We start from the raw sequence: 25,345 nt of genomic DNA, 5'->3' as shown, positions 1-25,345 counted from the left end.
AGAATGCAGCCGAGAATACTCTACAAAGTACTAATTTTTAATATAATTTAAATATAAAACAGTATTCTTAATGTGTACGATTTTAGCTGTGAGATGTTTTCTGCACCGTATTATAGTAACTTTATTTTTTTTATGTTAAGCAATATTCATTTCTTTTGTCATTATTACGCAATAAATACAGATATATTTACAATATATGTTTGCCTTATTTTTTTTTCAAATCATCCTGACACTTCTTTTTTCGAATGAAACATATTTTTATATGTGATGTACGATTTTTGCTGTAACTCACTGTGCATGTTCGTTTGTATCGGTAGAAAATTGTAATAAAATTTTTCATTATTTATCATGCTCTTGCATCTCGTATAATTGATTTTTTTATGTCCCCGAAGACCGAAACATTAAAAAATGTGGGTGGTGGTATAGTTATGATCCGCAGTGTATGTAAATAGGCTCGAAATACATTATTAGATCCTCTCTCCTCCGAAGATTCGATCGCTGACCGTCAACCCTGTCTCCCAGAGGTCAACATCCCCCAATCTCCCCTCCAGTTAGGTCAATATTATCGACCCTGACAGCCCCCGACTAGCTTCCCCATAGTTCCCATAGAAACCTAACTTGCTCCAACAACCATCCCTCCTTTTCATACTAACACACAAACTATAGATCGCTCGTAACTTGCTCAAGTCTCGACTTTCGTCTCAGTTTCTAACATTTCCACGACCCACGATGAACCCAGGTGACATTTTCTAATCGTTCCTGGGTTTACGGAACCCAGAACTCTCTACCAACATCATGTAGGTAAACTTGTAGTGTTTTCGATTAGGTTTGCGCGCGATGGTTGAATGAATTAGTTCAATTTTTCGGGTTTTTTTCCCTTTTTTAATTTCGATCCTTGTGGTTTAAAAATGATCGCGAGGACCTCGTTGCTGGATCAAAAGAGGATCCAATGGGCCAAGGAGAGAGGTAAGGATCGAATCATGCTAATCACAAACCATAATCTCGGACATTTAGTCAATTTTAAGTCTAAAAATCATAATTTCACAATTTAAAAATTTCGTTTAAATCAAATACAAATGGTTTGTGTATTAGTATACTTAATTGCTTTGGCTCTTCAAATTGTCATAATCAATAACCATTCAATTACTACTATACCTCTATATACTAGGTATCATAGAAATAAAAGAGACAAAAGAAAAACTAATCGGAAAATTTTTGTTTAACAATTTTATTTCTTTACGACGTTATTTTAAAGATTTGGGCCAATTATGGTCGTTTACACGCACAGATTCTGGTTGTTTTCGGTCCATGGGACCTAAAATGTTTAATAAAAATTGAAACTCAAAAACAATATGACAGATCTTGAGAAAAAACTGAGAAAGGGCCCTAATTTCAGATTTTTAAGATTTTAGACTTGTAATTATTTACAAACACAAATTACGGTTGTTCCTAATTCATAGGGCCCCGTAGTGTTTAATAAAATGTGAAACATAAAAATGAAATGGTGAAACTGGCACAAACGTAATGTTTCCTTCGAAAAATTTAATAATATTGAAAATTATCAGTAATTTTGGCTTAAAAAATTAAGTTTAACTATGTTTCGTGGTCTCTACAACCATAACTTAAAAGTCTGATTCGCGTAATCGAACGTCAAAACAGTTAATCAAATATTAAATAAAAGCAGCCAAGAATTTTAAACGTCCATTTATTTGAAAGTTTTGTGAAAATTTTTCGATTTTTACAAAAATTATGGTTGTAAATTATTCTATGATATCTTATATGTATATGTATATGTCGAATAATGGCAATTGATGTGGGAAATTAATAATTTATGCGAATATCGTAGAAGAAATGACCCGTTTTGGCGGAAATTGGGGGCTTTTGAAAAATAACAACAATTTTCGGTGAGTATTTATTGTTATAAATAACAACGGAAACCGAAATTTTAGACATCATTTTTGCAACGTATCATCCGCCTTTTTATTGGCAATAATTATTTTTTATTGAATTTTGCAATAATTTCGTCAGAAATTAATTAATTAAGATTAAAAATCGTAATTTTCAGAATAAAAAGTTTAATTTTTAACTATAAACAATGTTAACACTTGGCAATTATTACTAGGGACTTTCATTTCCTAGAAACTTTTATTAGAAAATACCACAAGAATATAATTTAAAAAATTAATCATTTTATAAACAATTCATTACAACACAATATCATTTTTATTGTTTATAAATGAATTTATAAACAAGCGATTTTTCTAATCAAAATTACACTTTAAATTACGAATTTTAATTTCTGTTATTGCTTATCCAATCATTCTTATATAAAAATGGCTAGAAATAATAATTTCGGTCACTCAGGCATTGTTAAATAAATAAATATAGGTTCTCAGAAGATTATAAATTAGGTTAACGAAAATTATTTCGTTGATCTCGTATGAAATGATCGATAAAAAGCCTAAAGTATCAGTTATCCGAGCGGCAGAATGACTTTGGCGGAGATAAAACGGTCAACCTCGAAACCTATCTGCGCTAGTGGCCTTTTTGGAAGCAGTACCAGCCTGAAAAGTCTAAATTACAATGGTGAGAGCACGATTAATCTACAAGAGGAACCAGAAGTGGCGAGAATTAGGCACAGAAATCCGAGTTTGCCTCCAATTTATAACAAAGATCAACAATCATATATTTCCCAGGTTTGTTCGGAAATAATTTTTTAAACAAATATTATTTCTGTAAATATTGTTTACAGATATTACGTTTAAATATAAAAAAACTACTGTTCTGTTGTTACAAAAGACCCAATAAGTCTCAATATAGCAAATCTTGAATACATAACTGTTTTTATAATCGCGAGACTTGGATCCTGTGTTTTTTTCAGTTATTCATAATTTGCTGTAATTTTTAATACCCCAAAAGTCACTAAAAGTCTAAATAAGTCTCGATAAATTCCAAAGATAAATTGTTTCAATTTCTCCAGAGTCAGCAAAAAGAATTCTCATTGAAAAATAAATTTGAATCTCAGCATAATCACCGATTGTGCAACCACGAAACATCCGAAAATCACTATACCCAAGTTGAAGATCAAGGGGGAGAAACTTCCGGTTATGCCAGCGATTCCATGGACGTTCCAGTATCTTCTAAAAGTAAAATATTCAATTTTTCAATTGATCATTTTAAACAAATTTAGACGATACATGCATAAATTAATTTTTTTTAAGCTTTAATAATGTTTACCAATTTTTTTAGATAACATTCTGTAAACTGAGAAAAAATAATTCATAATTACTAAACAACAAAGACTATATCAAATAAAGATAAATATTAATATAAAGCTCGAAATATTAAGTAGGGTACACTGAAAGTCCTTCAATCTCTTTTAAAACTTATAAGGAAACACGTTCAATTCGTACATGCCGATTTTTATGAAAAAAATAAATAATTAACACGTTTTTCTTTACTTACAATTGTCCATATCGAATGGGTGAAAACAGTCCCTAAGTAAAAGAACAACTTTTTCTTACAAATGTTTATATTGTTGAGCTCCTCATTAAAAAATGTATATTTTAAAAAAGATATGTTTTCAACTCCAACTTTAGGGGCTGTTTTCACTCCTTCAATATGGACGATTGTAAATAAAAAAGAAACGTGTCGATTATTTTTTTTAGAACTATTTTTCTCTTGTTAGTTTAAACGTGTTCCCGTATCGGTTTAAACAGTTTGCAACTCAGGAAACTCCTCAAATTTTCCAATTAATGAACAGTCGACAGACGAAAAAGACTTGCATCTTGGGGATGAAATAGTTTCGCAGAATGTCAAAGCTAATTCTTCCGGTTTTTCTGTTTCTGTGTCGTATGCTATGTGTCTGCGACAGTTACAACTGCAATATTCTCTTCTGTGCTAGTTCTATTGCCAGGTTGCAAGCCTCCAGAGCCACCGATAGAAAAGATTTGGCGGAATCCTTATTCCACACCTGAAAGTTCACTTCCACCATCGAGAAGACTGCAAGACAGGATGGGAGAGCTAAATAGGCCACGTTGGGACAGCGTGTGGGGTCAGGACACTTCTCACGGAGATCCCCCACCACCCTCCTGGCTCGCCAGATTGGGGCATTCCAGTCAAGTACGTTCCTACGAATTTTCACTAATTACTTTCTACGATTAATTGATCCGATCTACAGTGGATCAAACAAGTATTGGCACATCCAAATTTTTGTAAATATCTTTATTTGTTGAAATATTTTATTAACATCATGTATATCATTTTATGTTTTTTAACATACACTACTTCTATACTGAAGCATATTACTCAATATCAATAACAACGGAAATTATAAAGAAATAACGAAAATTGCATAGTCCGAAAAGTATTGGCACACGTGGAAAACAAAAACTTAGTCTTTAACATTAATACAAACTAAATAGATTTTTAATATTTTGTATGCATTCCTTTCACTTTAATAATACCCTCCAATCGAGTTGGCATCGATTCCACAAGTTTTCGAATAGTCGTAGGTGGAATATTTGCCCATTCTTCTAATGACGGCTTTTTTAAATCATTCTTACTTGAAATGTTTCTTTTACGAATTTTTAAATCTAAAATGTGCCATCAATTTTTAATAGGATTTACATCCGGCGATTGAGGAGGTGTTTGAAATTGTTTTGACACATTGTAGAGGAGCCATTCCCTCGTTTTTCTTGCCGTGTGCTTCGGATCATTATCCTGTTGGAATACAAATGTTCTTTCGATGACGAATTTTGCAGCACTTGGTAATAAATTATCTCGCAATATGTCGATATACTTTAAGGCATTCATATTTCCTTCGATAAAAGCTAAATTTCTCACTCCATTGTATGACATGCAATCCCAAACCATTACATGTCCGCCACCGTGCTTAACCGTTGGTTGAATATTTCGCGACTCCGGTTCACTGTTGGGTCTTCTCCATACATATTTCTTTCCATCAGATCCGAATATGTTGAACTTACTTTCATCAGAAAATATTATATTTTTCCAAAATTCAGTATCCTTGTTTATGTGCACTTTTGCAAATCCAAGCCGTCTCTGTCTATTGACTTCGTTTATGAACGACTTCTTTCTCGCGGTTCTACCGTAAATGTGAGCCGAATGGAAAACGTTTCGGATTGTTTGTGAACTGTCTTTCCCCACTGTGTTGCGACATTAACAGATAAACTGAGAGCACTCACAAATGGGTTTCTTCTTGTGAAAATATCTAGCGTTTGCTGGGTTGGTATGAATGATGAGTTGGTATGAATGATGAGTGGATATGATTGGTGAGAAGAAACAAAAGGTGTGCGCGATCGGGAAAAAAGAGGAGAAGCGTTTTTGGAAGCGAGGTGCGATGTACAAAATTACAATAAAGAAATCCAACAAAGGTTATGGGCCCCAGTGTGGCCAGATCTGGCATAATTGAGTGCATCGAAATCGACAACAGTGACGACGAACTTCCTTAGCGTCTAACGGAATAGTGGGGATAGCAGGCATACACTACCGCACGAGCCACGTGTACGTGAGCTCGGCACTTCGCACAACTTCGGCAAATCGATAAAGAACGCTAGTGTGAGCCTTTCCTTCTTGCTCTTATAAAAGACAAAACAACTGAAATACGACCTCGCGATAAGTGGCATACGATTCCAAGTCTCGACTGCCCCAGCATTTTTACTTTCCGACCTATACAGGGTGTTCGGCCACCTCTTGCAAACATTTTAATGAGCAATAGTAGAGGCCAAAATAAGACGAAAATGAAGTATACTAATTAGTTGATGGAGGCTTCGTTGCAAAGTTATTAACATTTAAAGTTCCGCCTGTAGAATGACAATCCGCTGAACAGCTGGTTCGCGCGGACGGTTGCGGCAGGCGAGTGCTAGTGGTTCTCACGCAGCATGAAAAATTCTGCTTACCGACATTATCGACAGCCTTAGATTTTTGTCCACTTATGGGAATGCGAACACCTTACGTTGAATAAGATTCAACCTGTCTTATGAAAATCCAGAAGGGCATATCAAAACTCGTTCGACGAGATTTTCACAGAGAAAGGGTGAATCCCAGTTCCAATACACAATGTTGTGAACAAAAATCACCTACATGCGATTATACACGCCCCACGATTGTCCACAGTGTCCACAAGTATCCACAAATAATCCTTTCAGGCACTAACCACTATGCAATTAAATAAACACGTACCGCGATTATGTTATTCGTGAATGTCTACGTGTACGTGTATCACGATTCTTCCGAGTTACTTACGAATAAAACTGTTATTAATTTTTCAAATACACTTCAATTTAAAAATGTAAAAAGGAATCGCAGGATAAATGAAATTTTCGCATCGATTTACGTTCATGGCGAAGAATGTAACAATACTAGCAGCTGACTGTGCCATCGACCGACGAGGTTCAGAGAAACATATGCCGAACAGGCCCCGATTCTACGTCACTCGCCTCGCGTATCTCTCTCACACACAGCGGAGACAAAGGGCAGCATCGGCACGTGTTCGGCCAGTTAGTCAGTCGTAAAACAGTATCAGTCAAGCTAGTTCACGCGACACGTTTCAGTTGAGTATTAAGTAGCATGTAAGAAATACAGTGATATAAACAATCAGCGAATACTTATTAAATTCCTGTTTACATTTTCAAATTGAAGTGTATTTGAAAAATTAATAACCGTTTTATTCGTAAGTAACTCGGAAGAATCGTGATACACGTACACGTAGACATTCACGAATAACATAATCGCGGTACGTGTTTATTTAATTGCATAGTGGTTAGTGCCTGAAAGGATTATTTGTGGATACTTGTGGACACTGTGGACAATCGTGGGGCGTGTATAATCGCATGTAGGTGATTTTTGTTCACAACATTGTGTATTGGAACTGGGATTCACCCTTTCTCTGTGAAAATCTCGTCGAACGAGTTTTGATATGCCCTTCTGGATTTTCATAAGACAGGTTGAATCTTATTCAACGTAAGGTGTTCGCATTCCCATAAGTGGACAAAAATCTAAGGCTGTCGATAATGTCGGTAAGCAGAATTTTTCATGCTGCGTGAGAATCACTAGCACTCGCCTGCCGCAACCGTCCGCGCGAACCAGCTGTTTAGCGGATTGTCATTCTACAGGCGGAAATTTAAATGTTAATAACTTTGCAACGAAGCCTCCATCAACAAATTAGTATTCTTGATTTTCGTCTTATTTTGGCCTCTACTATCGCTCATTAAAATTTTTGCTAGAGGTGGCCGAACACCCTGTATCTAAGGTATAAGGAAATTTATAAAGTATCATAATGAAAAAAAATTTTGAAGTTTTTTTTTAGCGGAAATACACGTTTTAGGACCCCCTGATCATATTGTGACTATTGAAAAAAACGATATTTTTTTTGTTCCTATGCTATTAACATGAATGCATTAAACGACTAAGTGAATTTCAATAACGAAAAAAATATTTCGAAATTTTTTTTTAGCGGAAATACACGTTTTAGGACCCCCTCATCATATTGTGACTACTACAAAAAAACATATTTTTTTTTTGTTCCTATGCTATTGACATGATTGCGTCTAAACGGCTAAATGAATTTCAATGAAACTTAACATTTAAGTTTTATGTTCTCGTTTTAAGGTCTCATTATATTTTAAGCGTGATCAGCTCCCATATAATGATGATTATACGTTTTTAGTTTTATAATTATTTCGATACATACACATCATTTGTAACAAATTTTTAAAGCGATTTATATAAATCTTAAGAAGGATTAAGATCAAATATATTTTTCTCCTATCTTTCCTAGACAGGAAAAATTAAACGAAATCTTATGCCTTGCATACCTACTTAAACCACATAAAAAACGTATTCCACAAATATTTTAGAATAATGTTGTTCAAAGCAGTCTTACTCGTAAAGGGTTAATTAAGGGTTAATTAAAATGAAAAACCACTCTTAGCCAGTACCGTGCACGCTACAGAAATAGATTACTACTGACTTTTCCCACTATGTTTTTTAATAACCGTATCAAATTGTTACACACAATCAAATGTTATATATTTGACTTAACTTTACATAACAAAATAATTGTAACGATAGGTAAAAGAATAACGTGCACGCTACCGTTCAATGGAAACCACGGGAAGGTGGTGGTCACTTCCATCAGGAGGGAAATGTAAAAAATTGTTATTTCTTTGTAACATTATCACATGCCGTATATTAAAATGTTTTTATTAATGTAATGAAATTACAATATAATGAAAAACTAACTCGTGAATGCATTAATTTTTATTAATATACACACGAGCCATAAAAATGGAAAAATGATATAATTGTTTACATTTCCAAAGGATGGGATGTCGGGATAGGACGTTTGCGATTAAGCTGGCACGTTATGTCGTGCATTGTTGCTCTTACGGTACCGTGACGTAAGTGTAACAAGGCGCGACATTCTACGTCATAGCCACACTATCTACAGCAAGCAATTTCACTAACTAAAAATATACGGCAAAATATAAGCAAATAAATGAAGAAAAAAAATGATAGTTAGAGCAAGCAGAATAGTATTTACAGCAAGCGAAATACGTAAAAAAAGTAACAACGCGAGACAAATTGAACGACTATTTACATATTAGCGATGTCCAAAAAAAAATATTTTGGACATCACTAACAAGACTGCGGTTGCAGTGTAAGCGCTTTCGCGTGACGTTATGGCACATACATGCATCACACCTTGTTGCGCCTACGTCGCGGTACCGTTGACGTAACAAGACCAGTCTACCGCGACGTCGCATGAAAACGTTTATACTGTCATTGCAGCCTAATAGTACGAATTTACTAAAGAGCTTTTCTCTGGAGAGAAAAATCTCTCTAGAGAAAAGCTCTGTAGTAAATCGGTACCTTAATTTTCGTCATATGACGTAGCGGGAAAGTTCTCAAAGTTATTGTCATATGTTGCGTTTAATCTTAAATTACACTTTTGCTTCTTAGCAAATCTATGATATAAATTTTTGGAATACAATAGAGCTAGATGATCGTCATCTACCTCCATGAGTTGAGAGTTTTCCCTCTGCGCCTTTAACGAAGATTTCACAACGCAAATAGAGTTGACGCTGGCCGAAGAAAGTTTATTTCGTTTCTTTGTTTTTATGTCAGGTAACATGGAAAACAATCTTTCTGCATCGGCATTGGAATTTGGAAGTGATCTAATTGTATTTACTAATTTCATCAATTCAGGAAATTTAATTTTATAGTCCAAATTTCGCGTTAATAAAATTGTTTTCCAGAAACCATCGAATTTCATCTCGATAAGCGTCTGTCTACCTTTCGTTGTATATTCCAAAGGCAATACTGACCATTCTGTTTGCAGTCCTTCTTCGTCGAAACCGCCGAATTTCTTAGCGATTAAGAGAACATTTCTGAAGGAAATGTCTCTATTTGTATCATTTAATATAAAAGTGGGTTCAAAAACATACAAGTTGCTAAGAAATTCGTCATCGATTGCCAATCGATACATTAAAAAATTTTTCCTTACGGTTTCTACGATGTCGGACTTGCCTTCTGCATTCAGTTGATGCAGAAAATTAAGACACTCTGTTCCTAAATTTATACTATTAAATGGGAGTTGATTTTCGACTACAGAAAAATTCATCATTCTTACTAAATCCATGTGTTTCAAAAGCTGCGGTTTCAGAAAATTGCGTAATATATCGCATAAAAGTTCTGCCGCAGTCTTTTGAAGCAAATGAATTCTTGTCTCTTGAGTTTGAAAGAAAATGCTAAATTTATAAAAAATCTCAAGAGCGTAATTTAGAAAATAAAGATATGCTTTGGCCTCTGGATTTTGCATCGAGATTAACAGACGTTCCCCGGACTCTGATTTCTCGCTTATTGTCAATTCTTGCAAAAAAAGCAATACAGAGTCCCAATTCTCTAAAAGTGTAACTACGGATGTATAATGCGATAACCATCGCGTAGAACACAATTTTAAAATTTTTCTGTCGGTTGTTTGAAAACATTGCTGAAATTCGCGGAATATAGCCGAACGTTTGGGACTACTGTATATGAAAGTTGCTACTTTTCGTAACAACTCCTCGCATATGTGTTTTGTAAAACACTAGAAATACGTTTTGTTTCTAAAGGATACAAAACGTTTGATATAATATTTGAACACTTTGTTCGACCGAACGACATATGTTTCAAGACATCAGGATCTTGCCCAATGTCTTTGAAAACTTCAAGAATCGTGTCTGCGGTTCGATACGGAATATTTTTTTCGGCTATTAATTTGGCAAATTTGATTTCCGCGGATTTTATCCTTTCATCCAACGACAGAGGCGATTCTTCGGATTGCGTCGTAAAATTATTATTCAAATTGTCTGCGTTATCGTTACTCTTTTTATAATTCTCAATGTGACACTGAGAATCTGCATGATTATAAATCGTCGATAATCGACATGAAAATTGTTTGTTGCAAACCGAACAGAACCATGAATAAGGGTCGCCGTCGACTTTATGCAACCATGGCTTGAAATAATCATTCTCAAGCCATTGAGGCATAAAAGTCCTTTTAGAAGTACTATTTTTTTTATGACACCCAGATTCTCCGTGTCTATACACGTTTGAGGAACCGCAAGAATAAGACTTATTGCATAAAGTACAATAAAAACGACTTCTATCATGGGGTACTGCACGTATCCATGATTTAAATCTATGATCATTTATCCATGAAGATAAAAAACCGCGCTTACACTTATTCTTCGATTTCACAACCGTTTCCATGATATAAAAGCAGAAAAGCGAAAGAACAGAAAATTACAGAATACCTACGCGAAAGCTTTTTTTCAATTTAAATGTCTCAGAATGACCTACGGCACGTACCTTTCTCCTGATGTTCGTTCTCGTCGACCGAATTCAACTGAATCAAGAGAAACAGCAGTGCTCGAGCACGTGGCGATAGTGTTTTGTTTATACTGTTCGCGCATCGATGGGCCGTTGAAATGCCCGGACGAAGAAAGGACGTAGATATATATAGCCCAGTTCCCATAGGTTTTTAAAAGGCAATAATTGGAAATAAAGTTCTATTGAATGAATAGCAGTATATAGACGTCAATTTAATATATTTCATTTTGCAGAAATGAATTTAGAGGGGAATCAAAAAAAAAGGAAAGAAGAATATAGACGTTCTAATATATGGCATGTGATAATGTTACAAAGAAATAACAATTTTTTACATTTCCCTCCTGATGGAAGTGACCACCACCTTCCCGTGGTTTCCATTGAACGGTAGCGTGCACGTTATTGTTTTACCTATCGTTACAATTATTTTGTTATGTAAAGTTAAGTCAAATATATAACATTTAATTGTGTGTAACAATTTGATACGGTTATTAAAAAACATAGTGGGAAAAGTCAGTAGTAATCTATTTCTGTAGAGTGCACGGTACTGGCTAAGAGTGGTTTTTCATTTTAATTAACCCTTAATTAACCCTTTTCGAGTAAGACTGCTTTGAACAACATTATTCTAAAATATTTGTGGAGACGTTTTTTATGTGGTTTAGGTAGGTATGCAAGGCATAAGATTTCGTTTAATTTTTCCTGTCTAGGAAAGATAGGAGAAAAGTATATTTGATCTTAATCCTTCTTAAGATTTATATAAATCGCTTTAAAAATTTGTTACAAATGATGTATATCTATCGAAATAATTATAAAACTACAGACGTATAATCATCATTATATGGGAACTGATCACGCTTAAAATATAATGAGACCTTAAAACGAGAACATAAAACTTAAATGTTAAGTTTCATTGAAATTCATTCAGCCGTTTAGACACAATCATGTCAATAGCATAGGAACAAAAAAAAATATGTTTTTTTGTAGTAGTCACAATATGATGAGGGGGTCCTGAAACGTGTATTTCCGCTAAAAAAAAATTTCGAAATATTTTTTTCGTTATTGAAATTCACTTATTGTTAGTCGGTGAGGAACAAAAAAAATGTCTTTTTTTTCAATAGTCACAATATGATCAGGGGGTCCTAAAACGTGTATTTTCGCTAAAAAAAAATTTCAAAATTTTTTTTCATTGTGATACTTTATAAATTTCCTTATACCTTACATATAGGTCGGAAAGTAAAAATGCTGGGGCAGTCGAGACTTGGAATCGTATGCCGATTATCGCGAGGTCGTATTTCAGCTGTTTCTCTTTTACAAGAGCAAGAAGGAAAGGCTCACACTGCCGTTCTTTATCGATTTACCGAAGTTGTGCGAAGTGCCGAGCTCACGTACACGTGGCTCGTGCGGTAGTGTAGCCTGCTATCCCCACCATTCCGTTAGACGCTAAGGAAGTTCGTCGTCACTGTTGTCGATTTCGATGCACTCAATTATGCCAGATCTGGCCACACTGGGCCACACTGATGGGCCCAGTATCCACGTGGCGTCAGAAAAGGAAAAGTAAGGTTATATCGTTATCGTAAAAATACACGAAAGCAAAAATGTTACAAACAACTACTAAATATTTGCCACTGTTCGATGGAGAACATTTCTCAAACTGGAAATTTAGGGTGCTGGCAATATTGGAAGAAAGAGGGGTAAGAAAAGTCGTGGAAGATCCTGATCCCACAGGTGCCACTTACACTAAAGATGATAGTGTAGCTAAAGCCATCATAATACAGTGCATAACTGATAAGCACTTAGAATATGTGAAAGACAAAGAACATGCAAGTGATATGATAAACGCATTACAGAATGTCTTTGAAAGGAAAAGTGTATTCACTAAAATATACATAAAAAAGAAGTTATTATCATTAAAGCTAAAAGAAAATGAAAAATTGGAACAACATTTCGTTAAATTCGACTCATTGATAAGAGATCTCGAATCAGCCTCAGGAAGAAAAATTGAGGAAGATGACAAAGTGTGTCATTTGCTAATAACGGTACCAGCCAGTTACGACAATGTAGTCACCGCTATTGAAACGATGACGACAAGTGTTACTTTGGATTTCGTGAAGACTAGACTGCTAGAATATGAACTGAAAAGGGAAGATGTATCTGCAACAGTCGTGGAAAAAGAAACAAGTTTCCTGGTATGTTTCGGGTGTGGAAAAAAGGGTCACAAAAGCTATGAGTGTCCCAACAAACACAGAGAAAACAAGTATGAAAGCAGAGGAGGAAAAACGCGTTTCAGTCAAAGAGGCAAACCAAGTCACGCAAAGATGGTTTCACATAATGATGATATAACGTTTCTAGCAATGAATGAAAATAATATATGTTTGGAAACAAAGTGCGAAGAAAAAACAGTGACATTTGTCATCGACTCGGGTGCCACTGAGCATCTAGTAAATGATGAATTAGAGAAAAGTATGAAATCCGTGGAAATGATTTCTCAAGAAATCTTAATAAGAACAGCAAATGATGATATATTAAAAGCAAAGAAAAAAGGAAAACTGTTGCTATTATATAAAGGAAAAAGAATATGCTTAGAAGCTCTTATCGTAAAAAATTTAAGTCACAATCTGCTGTCAGTGAACCAATTGACAAAACGAGGCTTCACCATCACCTTCGATGAAGACATAACAAAAATAAAAGGTAAGAACGTGAGTTTGGTTACAAAGAAGGAAGGGAAAATATACACAATGACGTTCAAAATAAGAAATGAGAGGAATGTAGCATATGGAGCGGAGAACGATTCATCATTATGGCATAGAAGAATGGGTCACCTGAATAGAAAAGGAATGAAGATAATGGAATTACCAGTGGATGAGAATGATTGTGAAACATGCACAGAGGGTAAGTTCACAAGAGTGCCATTTATGAGTTGTCAATATCCTCGATCACGCAGGACTGGTGAATTGCTCCACACTGACCTTTGTGGACCAATAAATCCACCAACCATCAATGGTGAGAGATACTTTCAGACAATTATCGACGATTATACTCACTTCACAACAGTGTACTTGTTAAAATGCAAAGATGAAGCAGTTAATAATATAAAAAACTATGTACAAAGAATCAAAGCACAATTTGGAAACAAAGTGTACAAAATACGCTGTGATAATGGAAAAGAGTTCCTAAATGTAGAATTAAAAAATTTCTGTAATCTTAAAGGAATAAGGATACAAAGTACCATCCCTTACACACCACAACAGAATGGGGTAAGCGAGAGGATGAACAGAACGTTACTGGACAAAGCCAGAGCAATGATGTCAGGAAATGATCTACCGAGGAATATATGGGGAGAAGCAACAAGGACAGCTGCATTTCTGTTGAACAGATCTCCTACAAGTGCTCTCAAAGAAGACATACCAGCCAAAAGATGGTATGGTCATGTGAATTTAGGAAAAATAAGAGTATTCGGATGCAAAACATGGTCATACATATTACCAAAAACAGGAAAATTTGAAAACAGAGCAGTAGAAGGAAGAATGGTAGGATATTGCGATAATGGATATAGAGTGTGGGTCCCATCGACGGACAAGATTATCTCAGTGAGAGACGTAAAGTTTGATGAAAGGAAAAATCAACTGAAAAAAGAAACAATAAGAATAGATGAAGAAATACAGCAAGAAGAAAAGAAAAATGAACAACTGGGAGAAGAGAATAAACCAGATGAAGAAAAAGAAAACATTACTGAAGAAGAAGAGAATGAAGAAGAGAAGAATGAAGAATTACCACAGAATACAAACAGAACAAGAAGAGCTAGGAAAGCACCTAGTCACTTAAAAGACTATCAGGTGTATATGAGTTACTGTTTATTGGCCAACGCCGATCCCAAAACTTACAATGAAGCAGTACAACAAGAAGAATGGAAAATAGCAATAGACAAAGAGCTAGAAGCTCACAAAAAGCTGGGAACTTGGGAAAAAACAATGCTGCCCAAAGGAGTTCAAGCTATCGATACAAAGTGGATATTCAGAACCAAAGAACAAGGTATCAAAAAGGCAAGGTTGGTCGCTAAAGGATACCAACTACATGAAGAGGAGTCTATGTACGCACCGGTAGCTAGACTCTCGACAGTGAGGATGCTGTTTTCGATCGCTCTACAAAATGGCTGGAAAATAAATCAAATGGATATACCAACAGCATTTCTAAATGGACGACTTCAATCGGAGGTATATATCAAACCACCTCAAGGTTTAAACGAAGAGAAAGGAACGGTGCTCAAACTTAAAAGAGCATTGTACGGTCTCAAAGAAGCACCAAAATGCTGGAACAAGACGTTTAATGACTTTGCCATTAAACACGGATTCAACAGATCCAAAAGTGACTTCTGTCTGTACACAAAAGGCAGAACAATAATGTTGGTATATGTAGACGACATATTGATAACGGGAACAGCAATCAATCAGATAATACAGCCATTGAAATTAGAATTTCACACAAAAGATTTGGGAGAAATCAAAAATTTTCTCGGAATGCAAATATTTAGAGATGAAAATACAATCAAGATCTCTCAAGAAACTCTAATCAACAAAATGTTGACAAACTTCGGAATGGAGCAATGCAAGGAGGCCTCAACTCCTATGGAAGCAAACTTTCGAGCAGAAGGGAACGAATGCGCAGAAAATGTACCTTACCGAGAGTTAATAGGAGGTCTAATGTACATTTCAATGGGTTCAAGGCCTGATATTACATTTGCAGTGTCATATCTGAGCAGGTTTCTTGACAAACCGAGTCAAACTACATGGAATGCTGCAAAGAGAATACTCAGATATCTGAAAGGAACGAAGAATAAATGCTTAAGAAAGCAGCAAAGCGTTGCCCTGTCATCGACAGAAGCCGAATATGTTGCTGCTGCTCTAATCTCTGCCGAGCTAATATCATTAAAAGGAATTGCTGTAGAGATGTGCAAAAAGGAAATAGATGCAACACTGCTTGTCGACAATCAAGGAGCGATCAATATTGCAAGGAACTACGAAAACAGCAAGCGGAGCAAGCACATAGATATTAAGTATCATTATATCAAGGATTTAGTTAATAGGGGTTTCATAATTTTAGATTATATAGAGACAAACAAAAACACTGCGGACATATTAACAAAATCACTGGTGTCAAAGCTGTTTATAAAACATAGAGACAACTTGCAAATGCTTGATTAGCAATTCTCATCGTTGCGATTTGAATTGAGGAAGGGTGTGAAAATATCTAGCTTTTGCTGGGTTGGTATGAATGATGAGTGGGTATGATTGGTGAGAAGAAACAAAAGGTGTGCGCGATCGGGAAAAAAGAGGAGAAGCGTTTTTGGAAGCGAGGTGCGATGTACAAAATTACAATAAAGAAATCCAACACTTCTGACTTCTTTAACAATGTTGCGTCGTTCTATCACTGTTAAAACTTTCGGTCGGCCTAATCGCGGTCTGTTTTCTGTCGTGGCAAACTCCTCATACTTTTTAACAGCATTTCTAACCGTGGAGAAACTAATTTTTAAGATTTCTCCGGTTTTGCGATAACTTTCGCTCCGTTTACGGACAAAAATAATTTCGCTTCGTACTGCAATCGACAGCTCTTTCGTTTTTCCAATCATCCTTCCTGTATGAGACGAATACTGAAACTAAATACTTCTATCGAACAGAGCGTCGCCTTCAATTTTCCTTTCCGTCGCAGGTTTTGGTTATCAACCACGAGAGCGCAAGTAGTTCGGACAGTTCAACGGTTGGTTCCACTGGATGCGAAAAAACTTATCTACGAGGGCAGAATATTCCTGTCGACGCCAACGTTCTCCAGGAACGAGAAATTAAAAGGCAGAAAGCTTTGGAGCTTCAGACTGCGATTAAACGGCAACTCGAAGAGAAAAATCGAATGAAGAAAGAAGAAAAAGAAAGGAAGTTGGAGGAAGAACGTTTGGAGGAAGAACGGATAAAACGAGAAAGGGAAAAGGAAAAAGAAAGGTATTATTATTGTTATTGAAATTGAATTCGAAACGCAGAGGAATTTAAGTTCTGAAACCATACGATTCCTAATTTTTTCAATTTGAATTCTATCATTCTACTGTTTCAATTACCGTTTTTCTACGACTACTATTTTCTTAGAATTCCTTTTTATGAAGAAAATTGTGAAATTATTCTATTTTAGCGATTTCCGGACCTAGAATTCCCTAATTCCCTTTTCCCCAATTCATAAACTAAAAACTTCCAATGAATCTTGGACTTTCATTGCAAAATACCGTTCTGAATCTTTCGATTCTACTTTCGTCAGGTTCGACGAGGAACAGAGAAGGCAAAGAGAGAGGGATGCAGCCAAACTGAAAGAATCCGAGGCCATGCGAGAGGTCTTAGAAGCTGCAGAACGATTAGCAAAAGAACAGAAAAAGATTCTACGCAAAAACAAATCTCCAAACGAAGAAAATTCCAATTCCACCATAAACTTCCGTTCGATTGATTCGAGTCGCATTCAGTGTAAAAAAACTCCAAACGTTGACGACAGAGACGACAAGACTAATCAGAATGGCGCACAAGAATTAGAGAAAGACACAAATGAAACAAAGTCGCTGCAAGTTCCTGTAAGCAAGGACGTGGCGATAGTGCTGAGTGGCAGACTGGAGGACTCGGAGCTCCTCAACGGAACAAATCTTCAATTCGTGAACCTTGTTCTCACCCCTACGCCAAGAAACTTCGAAAACAAACTGTGCGGAGGCTTGAATTTCCCATCGACGGTGTTTGAGAGGCGATTGGTTACTCCTACGAAGTTCAGAGCAGCGATTGGTCGAGACTTTGGAACACAAACTGATTTAGATGTCTCTACGCTGGCTCTACGAGGGGAAACTAGGGATGCTGGAAAGAGGGGCACTGAAAAGTGAGTAAAAACTACATTATTAATTGCTGGGAAGCTTTTAGAATCGTAGATATTATTCTATTTAGCGAATGGAAGGCATTTATTATAACAGAGCTTTAAAATCTTATAATGACTGGAGAATTAGTGAAATTACTAATTACTTCATTTCTTCTTTGCTGAAATTCTCTTACGGTTTCTTTATATAATAAATATATTCAAAGGTATAATTATTATTAATAACAGAGCTTTAAATCTTGATTCGGGGAATGTTTAAGTGGCGCGACAACTGGGGAAATAAGTATGAAAGCCTTTCCCCGGTCGAAATCCCAGCCGAGGACCAGCATCGAGTCTAGACCACAATGGAACGCTAACCGGTGAGTAAATTATTTAAAATTGAGATTCCATGTAAATATAGTGAAAACTTACCGTTTCTAACTTCTGATCCTAGAAAAATATTCATTCTGTCTTAGAATTACTTTGAAAAATGGTTTCTAGCTTCTGATCATTTTTTATTTATTATTTATTAATCGAAGACACAAGGTTTCTTTGACCCATTGATAATTTTAAGTTGCAGAGGTAGAGCGATAACATTCTCAGAATCTCCAGTCCAAACTTTAATATTTCCAAACTATTCTCCCATCGTTTCATTCTACACAATGTTTCTTCTAATACTGTGTGGCGCGTTTGCTAGACGGAAGAATGGGAGAAGGCTGTCTAGCGGGCCCAAAGAACGTATACAGGGTGTCCCGTAAATAGTGTAAGAAACGGAAATGGGGGGTAGGTGAGACAATTCTAAGCAACAATTTCCTTTGCAAAAATGTCGGATGGGGCTTCGTTTTTGAATTATTAACGAAAAACACTGACCAATCACGGCGCTCGCCTTCCGCGCGCTCAGGGCCGTCCGACCTCGGAGAGCCACCGCGCCGGGTAGGTAGCAAGATGCGCGTTGAAAATACATCGAGGAACGAGTACAAATAATTAAAAATACTACCACTGCAACTGTTACCTAATTCGTGAATTACTACGTAATTAGTACGTAAATTACTAAATGGAATTTACTTTTTATTAATTATTTGTATTCGCTGTTTCCAAGGAAGAAGGAATAAAATCTCGGAATTTTTAGAAAATTAACCCTTCGCACCCGAGTGACGCTTCTCGCCAGAGTGTTTTAAAATTAAAATAAGAATTATTATCAGAAAATTAAAATAAATACGGTAAGAACCATTTGTAACCGTTTGTTATTAAAAACTGTACTGAAAAAGCAGACTGGATTTCTGCGTACCGAAACATTCCTCGAATGCAAAGGGTTAATAGAGAAATAATTGAAATTCGACTTACCCATTCATTTGCAAGTTGACCTACTGCGCTGACAATAGGGCCCGGCCAATGCACCGCTGTCGATCACGGCAAGGTCGAAGACCCGAACGAAAATCAGCTGATGGGCCAGCCCGGTCACTGTACCTGCTTCTCACCCCGAAAACACTTCACAGCACGGTCACTAACAATTTTCACTTTCACTTTTCACTTTCGCATACCGATGCGTTCCGTTGCACCCTTCTTCGATTGTTGCTTCTTCCTGGGTTGATAACGGTGCCTGGATGTTGCTCCCTCCTGAATTGTTGTTGTGCTCCCTGAATTGTTGTTCCTTCCTGGATTGTTGCTTCTTCGAACCTTGCTCCCTTCAGGATTGTTGTTCTTTTTCGCTGGGATAATGGGCACGATACGTGCGGGCGGCTTTCTTCGCGTTCCCCTTGGACTCCGCGAAAACGAAGAACGTATGATAATACTCGGCGTTTACGCGTTCCATCGCGTGCGTCCGCTTCTGTTCAGAAACGCGTAGGTTCTGTGAAAAATTTTGACTGACAAATTGCATTTCCCTCCCCGAAAAAGTTCCAGGTAAGGCAACCTATTGTCGCGCGATTCGGAATTACCTGCGATCGGCGAACGTGCAGACCATGCTTTTGCCGTGTATCGCACAAAGCCAAACGTCTCTTCGGCTAGTTGACCCTGGCGGAGTTATTTTTTTATTACTGCAAAACTGCCGCAAATGTTTGCTGCTAACCGTGCGTTCGACTCTTCTATTCGAATTTTTATGATTCACCGTGAATATTTTTTCATGGAAAATTTGTTGTAAAAAAGAAAGAAGAATATACCATGAAAAATTCCATGCTTTTAAATTTTAAGAGTATAAAATAAAAAGGTATTGTTTATAAAAAATAATCCACAAAGAAGGAGGCAGTTACATAATAGATAATATGCGATAATAAAAAATATTGGAGCAACAAAAAACAAAAATATTTAACATAAATATTAAATAATATTTCTTCTAGTTTTTATTTCTGAAATAAAAATTCCAAGAAGAAATATTTTTTAATATTTTCGTTAAATATTTTTGTTGTACAATTAAATATGTTTTGTGTACAAAAATATTCACGGTGAATCATAAAAATTCGAATAGAAGAGTCGAACGCACGGTTAGCAGCAAACATTTGCGGCAGTTTTGCAGTAATAAAAAAATAACTCCGCCAGGGTCAACTAGCCGAAGAGACGTTTGGCTTTGTACGATACACGGCAAAAGCATGGTCTGCACGTTCGCCGATCGCAGGTAATTCCGAATCGCGCGACAATAGGTTGCCTTACCTGGAACTTTTTCGGGGAGGGAAATGCAATTTGTCAGTCAAAATTTTTCACAGAACCTACGCGTTTCTGAACAGAAGCGGACGCACGCGATGGAACGCGTAAACGCCGAGTATTATCATACGTTCTTCGTTTTCGCGGAGTCCAAGGGGAACGCGAAGAAAGCCGCCCGCACGTATCGTGCCCATTATCCCAGCGAAAAAGAACAACAATCCTGAAGGGAGCAAGGTTCGAAGAAGCAACAATCCAGGAAGGAACAACAATTCAGGAAGGAGTAACAATTCAGGAGGGAGCAACATCCAGGCACCGTTATCAACCCAGGAAGAAGCAACAATCGAAGAAGGGTGCAACGGAACGCATCGGTATGCAAAAGTGAAAAGTGAAAATGAAAATTGTTAGTGACCGTGCTGTGAAGTGTTTTCGGGGTGAGAAGCAGGTACAGTGACCGGGCTGGCCCATCAGCTGATTTTCGTTCGGGTCTTCGACCTTGCCGTGATCGACAGCGGTGCATTGGCCGGGCCCTATTGTCAGCGCAGTAGGTCAACTTGCAAATGAATGGGTAAGTCGAATTTCAATTATTTCTCTATTAACCCTTTGCATTCGAGGAATGTTTCGGTACGCAGAAATCCAGTCTGCTTTTTCAGTACAGTTTTTAATAACAAACGGTTACAAATGGTTCTTACCGTATTTATTTTAATTTTCTGATAATAATTCTTATTTTAATTTTAAAACACTCTGGCGAGAAGCGTCACTCGGGTGCGAAGGGTTAATTTTCTAAAAATTCCGAGATTTTATTCCTTCTTCCTTGGAAACAGCGAATACAAATAATTAATAAAAAGTAAATTCCATTTAGTAATTTACGTACTAATTACGTAGTAATTCACGAATTAGGTAACAGTTGCAGTGGTAGTATTTTTAATTATTTGTACTCGTTCCTCGATGTATTTTCAACGCGCATCTTGCTACCTACCCGGCGCGGTGGCTCTCCGAGGTCGGACGGCCCTGAGCGCGCGGAAGGCGAGCGCCGTGATTGGTCAGTGTTTTTCGTTAATAATTCAAAAACGAAGCCCCATCCGACATTTTTGCAAAGGAAATTGTTGCTTAGAATTGTCTCACCTACCCCCCATTTCCGTTTCTTACACTATTTACGGGACACCCTGTATAGGGTATTCGGTCACTCCTTGACAAAATTTTAATGGGACATTCTAGAGGCCAAAATAAGACGAAAATCAAGAGTAGTAATTTGTTGATTAAGGCTTCGTTAAAAAGTTATTCACGTTTAAAGTTCCATACCGACCGGTAAATTTTTCGGGTAAATTCAAAAATTTCAAATCGTTGTGGAAAAAATATTTTCAGTTGCAGTGATCAATTGCCATCATTTTTGGTCAACAGACATATCACCAAAATCCTTCGCATTGTCGAGAAAAAAATTCAGGAAGGTGGACAAATGTTTCGACAAACTTAAAAAATTTCAAATCGTTCCGAAAAAATTATTTCTGGTTGCGAGTGTCAATTACAATCATTTTTGGTGAATACACATACCCTCGAAATCCTACGCAGTTTTGAGAAAAAAATTCATTACCGAAACTTTCATGCCTGACCATTTGTTTGGATGTTCTACTGAAATTTCATGCGTATTTTTAAAACACCATAACTTCTGAACAAATTGGAGGATTTTATTGTTTCAAAATGCAAACAACGCGTATTTTAATCAAGAATATGTTGAAGTTCCAAGACTATTCGAAAAGTTGTTCCTTAACCCCGTAAAGTGAGAAAACCCCTATAAAAACGGTCCAATTTTCAAACGACCATAACTCCTACAATAGTGAATGCATTTCGTTGAAATTTTTTTCCAAAGTAAAGCTCATGGATACCTACAAAAAAGTATTAGACAACTTTTCTGTAGGGCGTCAAACGAAATTACTAAAAATCAAAAACGAATTTTTAAGAAATATCAACAGGGGGTATGTATGTGCCTAAATTTTTTGGCGAAAAAAAACATTTCAAACCGTTCGAAAAAAATTACTTTCAGTAGCGGGTGTCAATTACAATCATTTTTGGTTAATAGATACACCCTCGAAATCCCACACATTTCAGAAAAAAAAAATTTGAATAGGTGGCCAAATTTTTCGACGAAATTAAAAAATTTTAAATCATTTTAGAAATAAAGCGCCATTTGTTTCTAACACGAGCACTTGCGAGAGAGCTGCCCCTTTAGTGGCAATACGGGAGCTGTCACCACAACTGCATATTTTTATCATAACTTTGCAACAGAGCTACCCAACAATCTACGTTTAGACATTATTTTCCATTCCGTCGATTGCAATTGCTATTGCTATTACAAATACCTCGAAGCTTCCAACGACTTACCAATCCATTGAAACTTAGGAATTGACTATTTAATCTACGTTCACGTTGGAGACGAATCTAAATAATAAAACCTGATGTTTAGACCCTGCACCAGGTACCGAACGCAAAGCGAAAAGGACCCACACTACCAACGTCGGCTGCGAATGAGGCGCAGAGTAGAGTCCAGCGATGAAAGGTCCAGGTAAAGTTCTCCGCTCCAAAAATTCTCAACTACCACTTGCTTACAATTCTTTTTTAACAGATCACCATCCCTCGACAGAAGGAAGTCGATAAAATTGAAGATTCGACCTACCAGACGGAAGATAAAGCCAGAAAGTTACGACGCGGACCTCTCGATGGACAGTTTAAACTCCATTGTCCGTCTGAGAACCGACGAAGAGGGCCTGACGAACATTGAAACTCACAAGTACGAACCAAAGAATTGCCCCGAGTCTTGTAATGGAACGTCCAACGTCTGGGGCGGAGAAGAAATCCTGTCGAAGCTTTCCAGCCTAAAAACTGTGCGTATCGCCTAACAAAAGTTGAGAATCGGGATTACAATATAATATTCTCTGCAGGGGCTATTGAGCAAACAAATGGAGTGGAAATCGGAGAGGCTGCAGGTCTCCCCAGCTGCGTCAACGATCTTCTAATCGATCCATTAAATTCTTTTTAGTTCGTTTCGTTTCGATTTTGTAGAAAGTGAGATTGCGCAGAGTGTGAAGGGGATTGGCGAGTCGACGAAATCTTGAGAATTTCTCTCCGATTGCAGATGCGATGGCCTTCCAATTGGACGATCTCTTAAAGGAGGATAGGAAGGACACTAACTTGGTTCCGGACCTCAGCAAAGCTACCTGCGAGTCCCAGGAAGAGTTTCGTAGGCTGCTCGAAAATTGTCCAGAATTCAAAATCAAACCGGAAAAGGTTTCTGCGATACGATTCTCAGATTAGAGTCAAGGAAAGATCGATCGTCTTCTAAAAAAAACAGTCAAAATAGCGAAACTAAAACTATCCTGACTCGAGGCTGGTTAAAGAAAGCTAGTGGGCCAAGTTTGATGGCTAGCGTGAGTTAATAAAGCTTGTTGACGCAGGTGAAGAGAGACGACACTAAGGTTCGGGACAGAGATTTCTCCTGGAGAGCAACTAAGAAGGAATCAAAGGCATTGGGGAGGGAATGGAGCTATGGAAATCCAGTTCCTCCGGATATGAGAAGTTTGAGCCTGCGAGAGCTGCACCAGGTACCTATTGACTGGAGAATGCTCACTCCAGTCAGGCCAAAACTACGCCAGGACGAAGAAATGTTCTCACGATTGGTAATTCGACTTGTAAACCGGTTTACAAACGCTATTGAAAGGATGGAAACCGGCAATCGTAGAAGAAATTATGTTTCTAAAAAAAATTTTAAATTTCCAAAGTTATGAAACTTTCAGAACCAAAAATTAGTCCTCTGTTCTACCTTTCGCCACTTTTAAGCAACCCAGTTTTCCGAATCTGTTTCAATTAATCTTCCGCCCCATTCCTCAGGTAGAAATGGGAAAACTAGAGGCTAAGACGATCTCCAGAGAGCGTAGGTCGACAACGAGCCCAATCAGACGCACCAAGAACCGTGCAGGGATAATCGAAAGTAGCGTGAAGGTCTGCTCAGATTGTGGCGAAGAATTCTGTTCCGGAGAGTTCTGCGGAGACATTCTGTACGACTCCTTCATCAGAGTCCCAGTTACTAGCCAGCGTGTAAAAGTAAAACTTTCTGCGGATACAGAGGCGATAATTGCCAATCTAGACCGCAAGAAACGTAAGAAAAGTAAGAGTACAAGAAGAAAGACTCGCGGAAAACGAAAGAAACCAAAGAAGGATAATAATGGTGAACGGAACGAACCAGGAACGAAGCAGAACAAACCGTTCAAGCGAAAGTGTGGAAAATTTAACAAGAACGCAAAATAAGTTTGTTGCGTCGCTAGTTTTCATTTAACAAGAAATTAATCATACAATTGTACTCGCTGAAATAAAGAAGCGTAAACGGTGGAGCTACGGAGAGAGGGAACTAGGAACTAAGTTTCGCACGCTTTATTAGTTTATGTGGTCCCATGGAACTATTTTAGTCACAACGAAAGTCCCAACAACGATCAAATTATGTACAAAGCTTCGAATGCTGGGGAAAAATACAAATTTCTACTCGTTCAAATCTTAATTTTAAGTTTCCAGCAGCTCGAAATATATTTGCCTTTGTAAAAAGAGAATATATTCGTTAGTTTATATTCTATGCTAGAAATAAGATTCTGACACTCTTCACACAAGTATATTTGTACAGAATAGTAATTTCTTGTTAGATACATCCTCATAAACTCTGTTTCGCAGATCATTTTATATCCGAAAGCTTGTCGACGATCAATTTACATATTTACAGCAGCGATCTCGTAGTTTTTGCAGTTTTTAAATTAGTACAATTTGGGTTCTGCGACAGGTGTATGGGGAGCTACACGAGAAAGTGGGATTAATGTTTCAGTCGTGGGTGGAGAGATCGAGGACTGAAAGTAGAAAATATTAACTATTCGAGCGGATGTTTGTTTTCTTCGTTAAGTGAATGCTACTTGAGAAC

The 25,345-nt window shown here is 37.1% G+C and overlaps 2 protein-coding genes across 2 annotated transcripts; both read left to right on the top strand.

Annotated features, from left to right (window-relative positions):
* The first annotated feature begins 908 nt into the window (after nt 1-908).
* Nucleotides 909-23,530, top strand: LOC122403806. The gene is given in 10 exon segments (XM_043407545.1): nt 909-966; nt 1,847-1,904; nt 2,468-2,696; nt 2,981-3,146; nt 3,905-4,122; nt 16,597-16,880; nt 17,188-17,784; nt 18,039-18,137; nt 22,853-23,270; nt 23,328-23,530. Coding segments are annotated over 10 exon segments (2,202 nt in total). The 3' UTR covers nt 23,403-23,530.
* Nucleotides 23,288-24,693, top strand: LOC122403811. Its single transcript, XM_043407550.1, has 3 exons — nt 23,288-23,673; nt 23,841-24,062; nt 24,274-24,693. Exons 1-3 carry the CDS (start codon nt 23,527-23,529, stop codon nt 24,688-24,690), a joined length of 786 nt encoding a protein of 261 aa, XP_043263485.1. The 5' UTR covers nt 23,288-23,526; the 3' UTR covers nt 24,691-24,693.
* Nucleotides 24,694-25,345: the final 652 nt, after the last annotated feature.

This window comes from Colletes gigas, unplaced genomic scaffold (assembly GCF_013123115.1).
Source record: "Colletes gigas isolate AHSC1104 unplaced genomic scaffold, ASM1312311v1 Colletes_gigas_Sc00075, whole genome shotgun sequence".
NCBI classification, from domain to species: Eukaryota; Metazoa; Arthropoda; class Insecta; order Hymenoptera; family Colletidae; genus Colletes; species Colletes gigas.
This window is presented reverse-complemented; position numbering and strand designations above follow the sequence as displayed.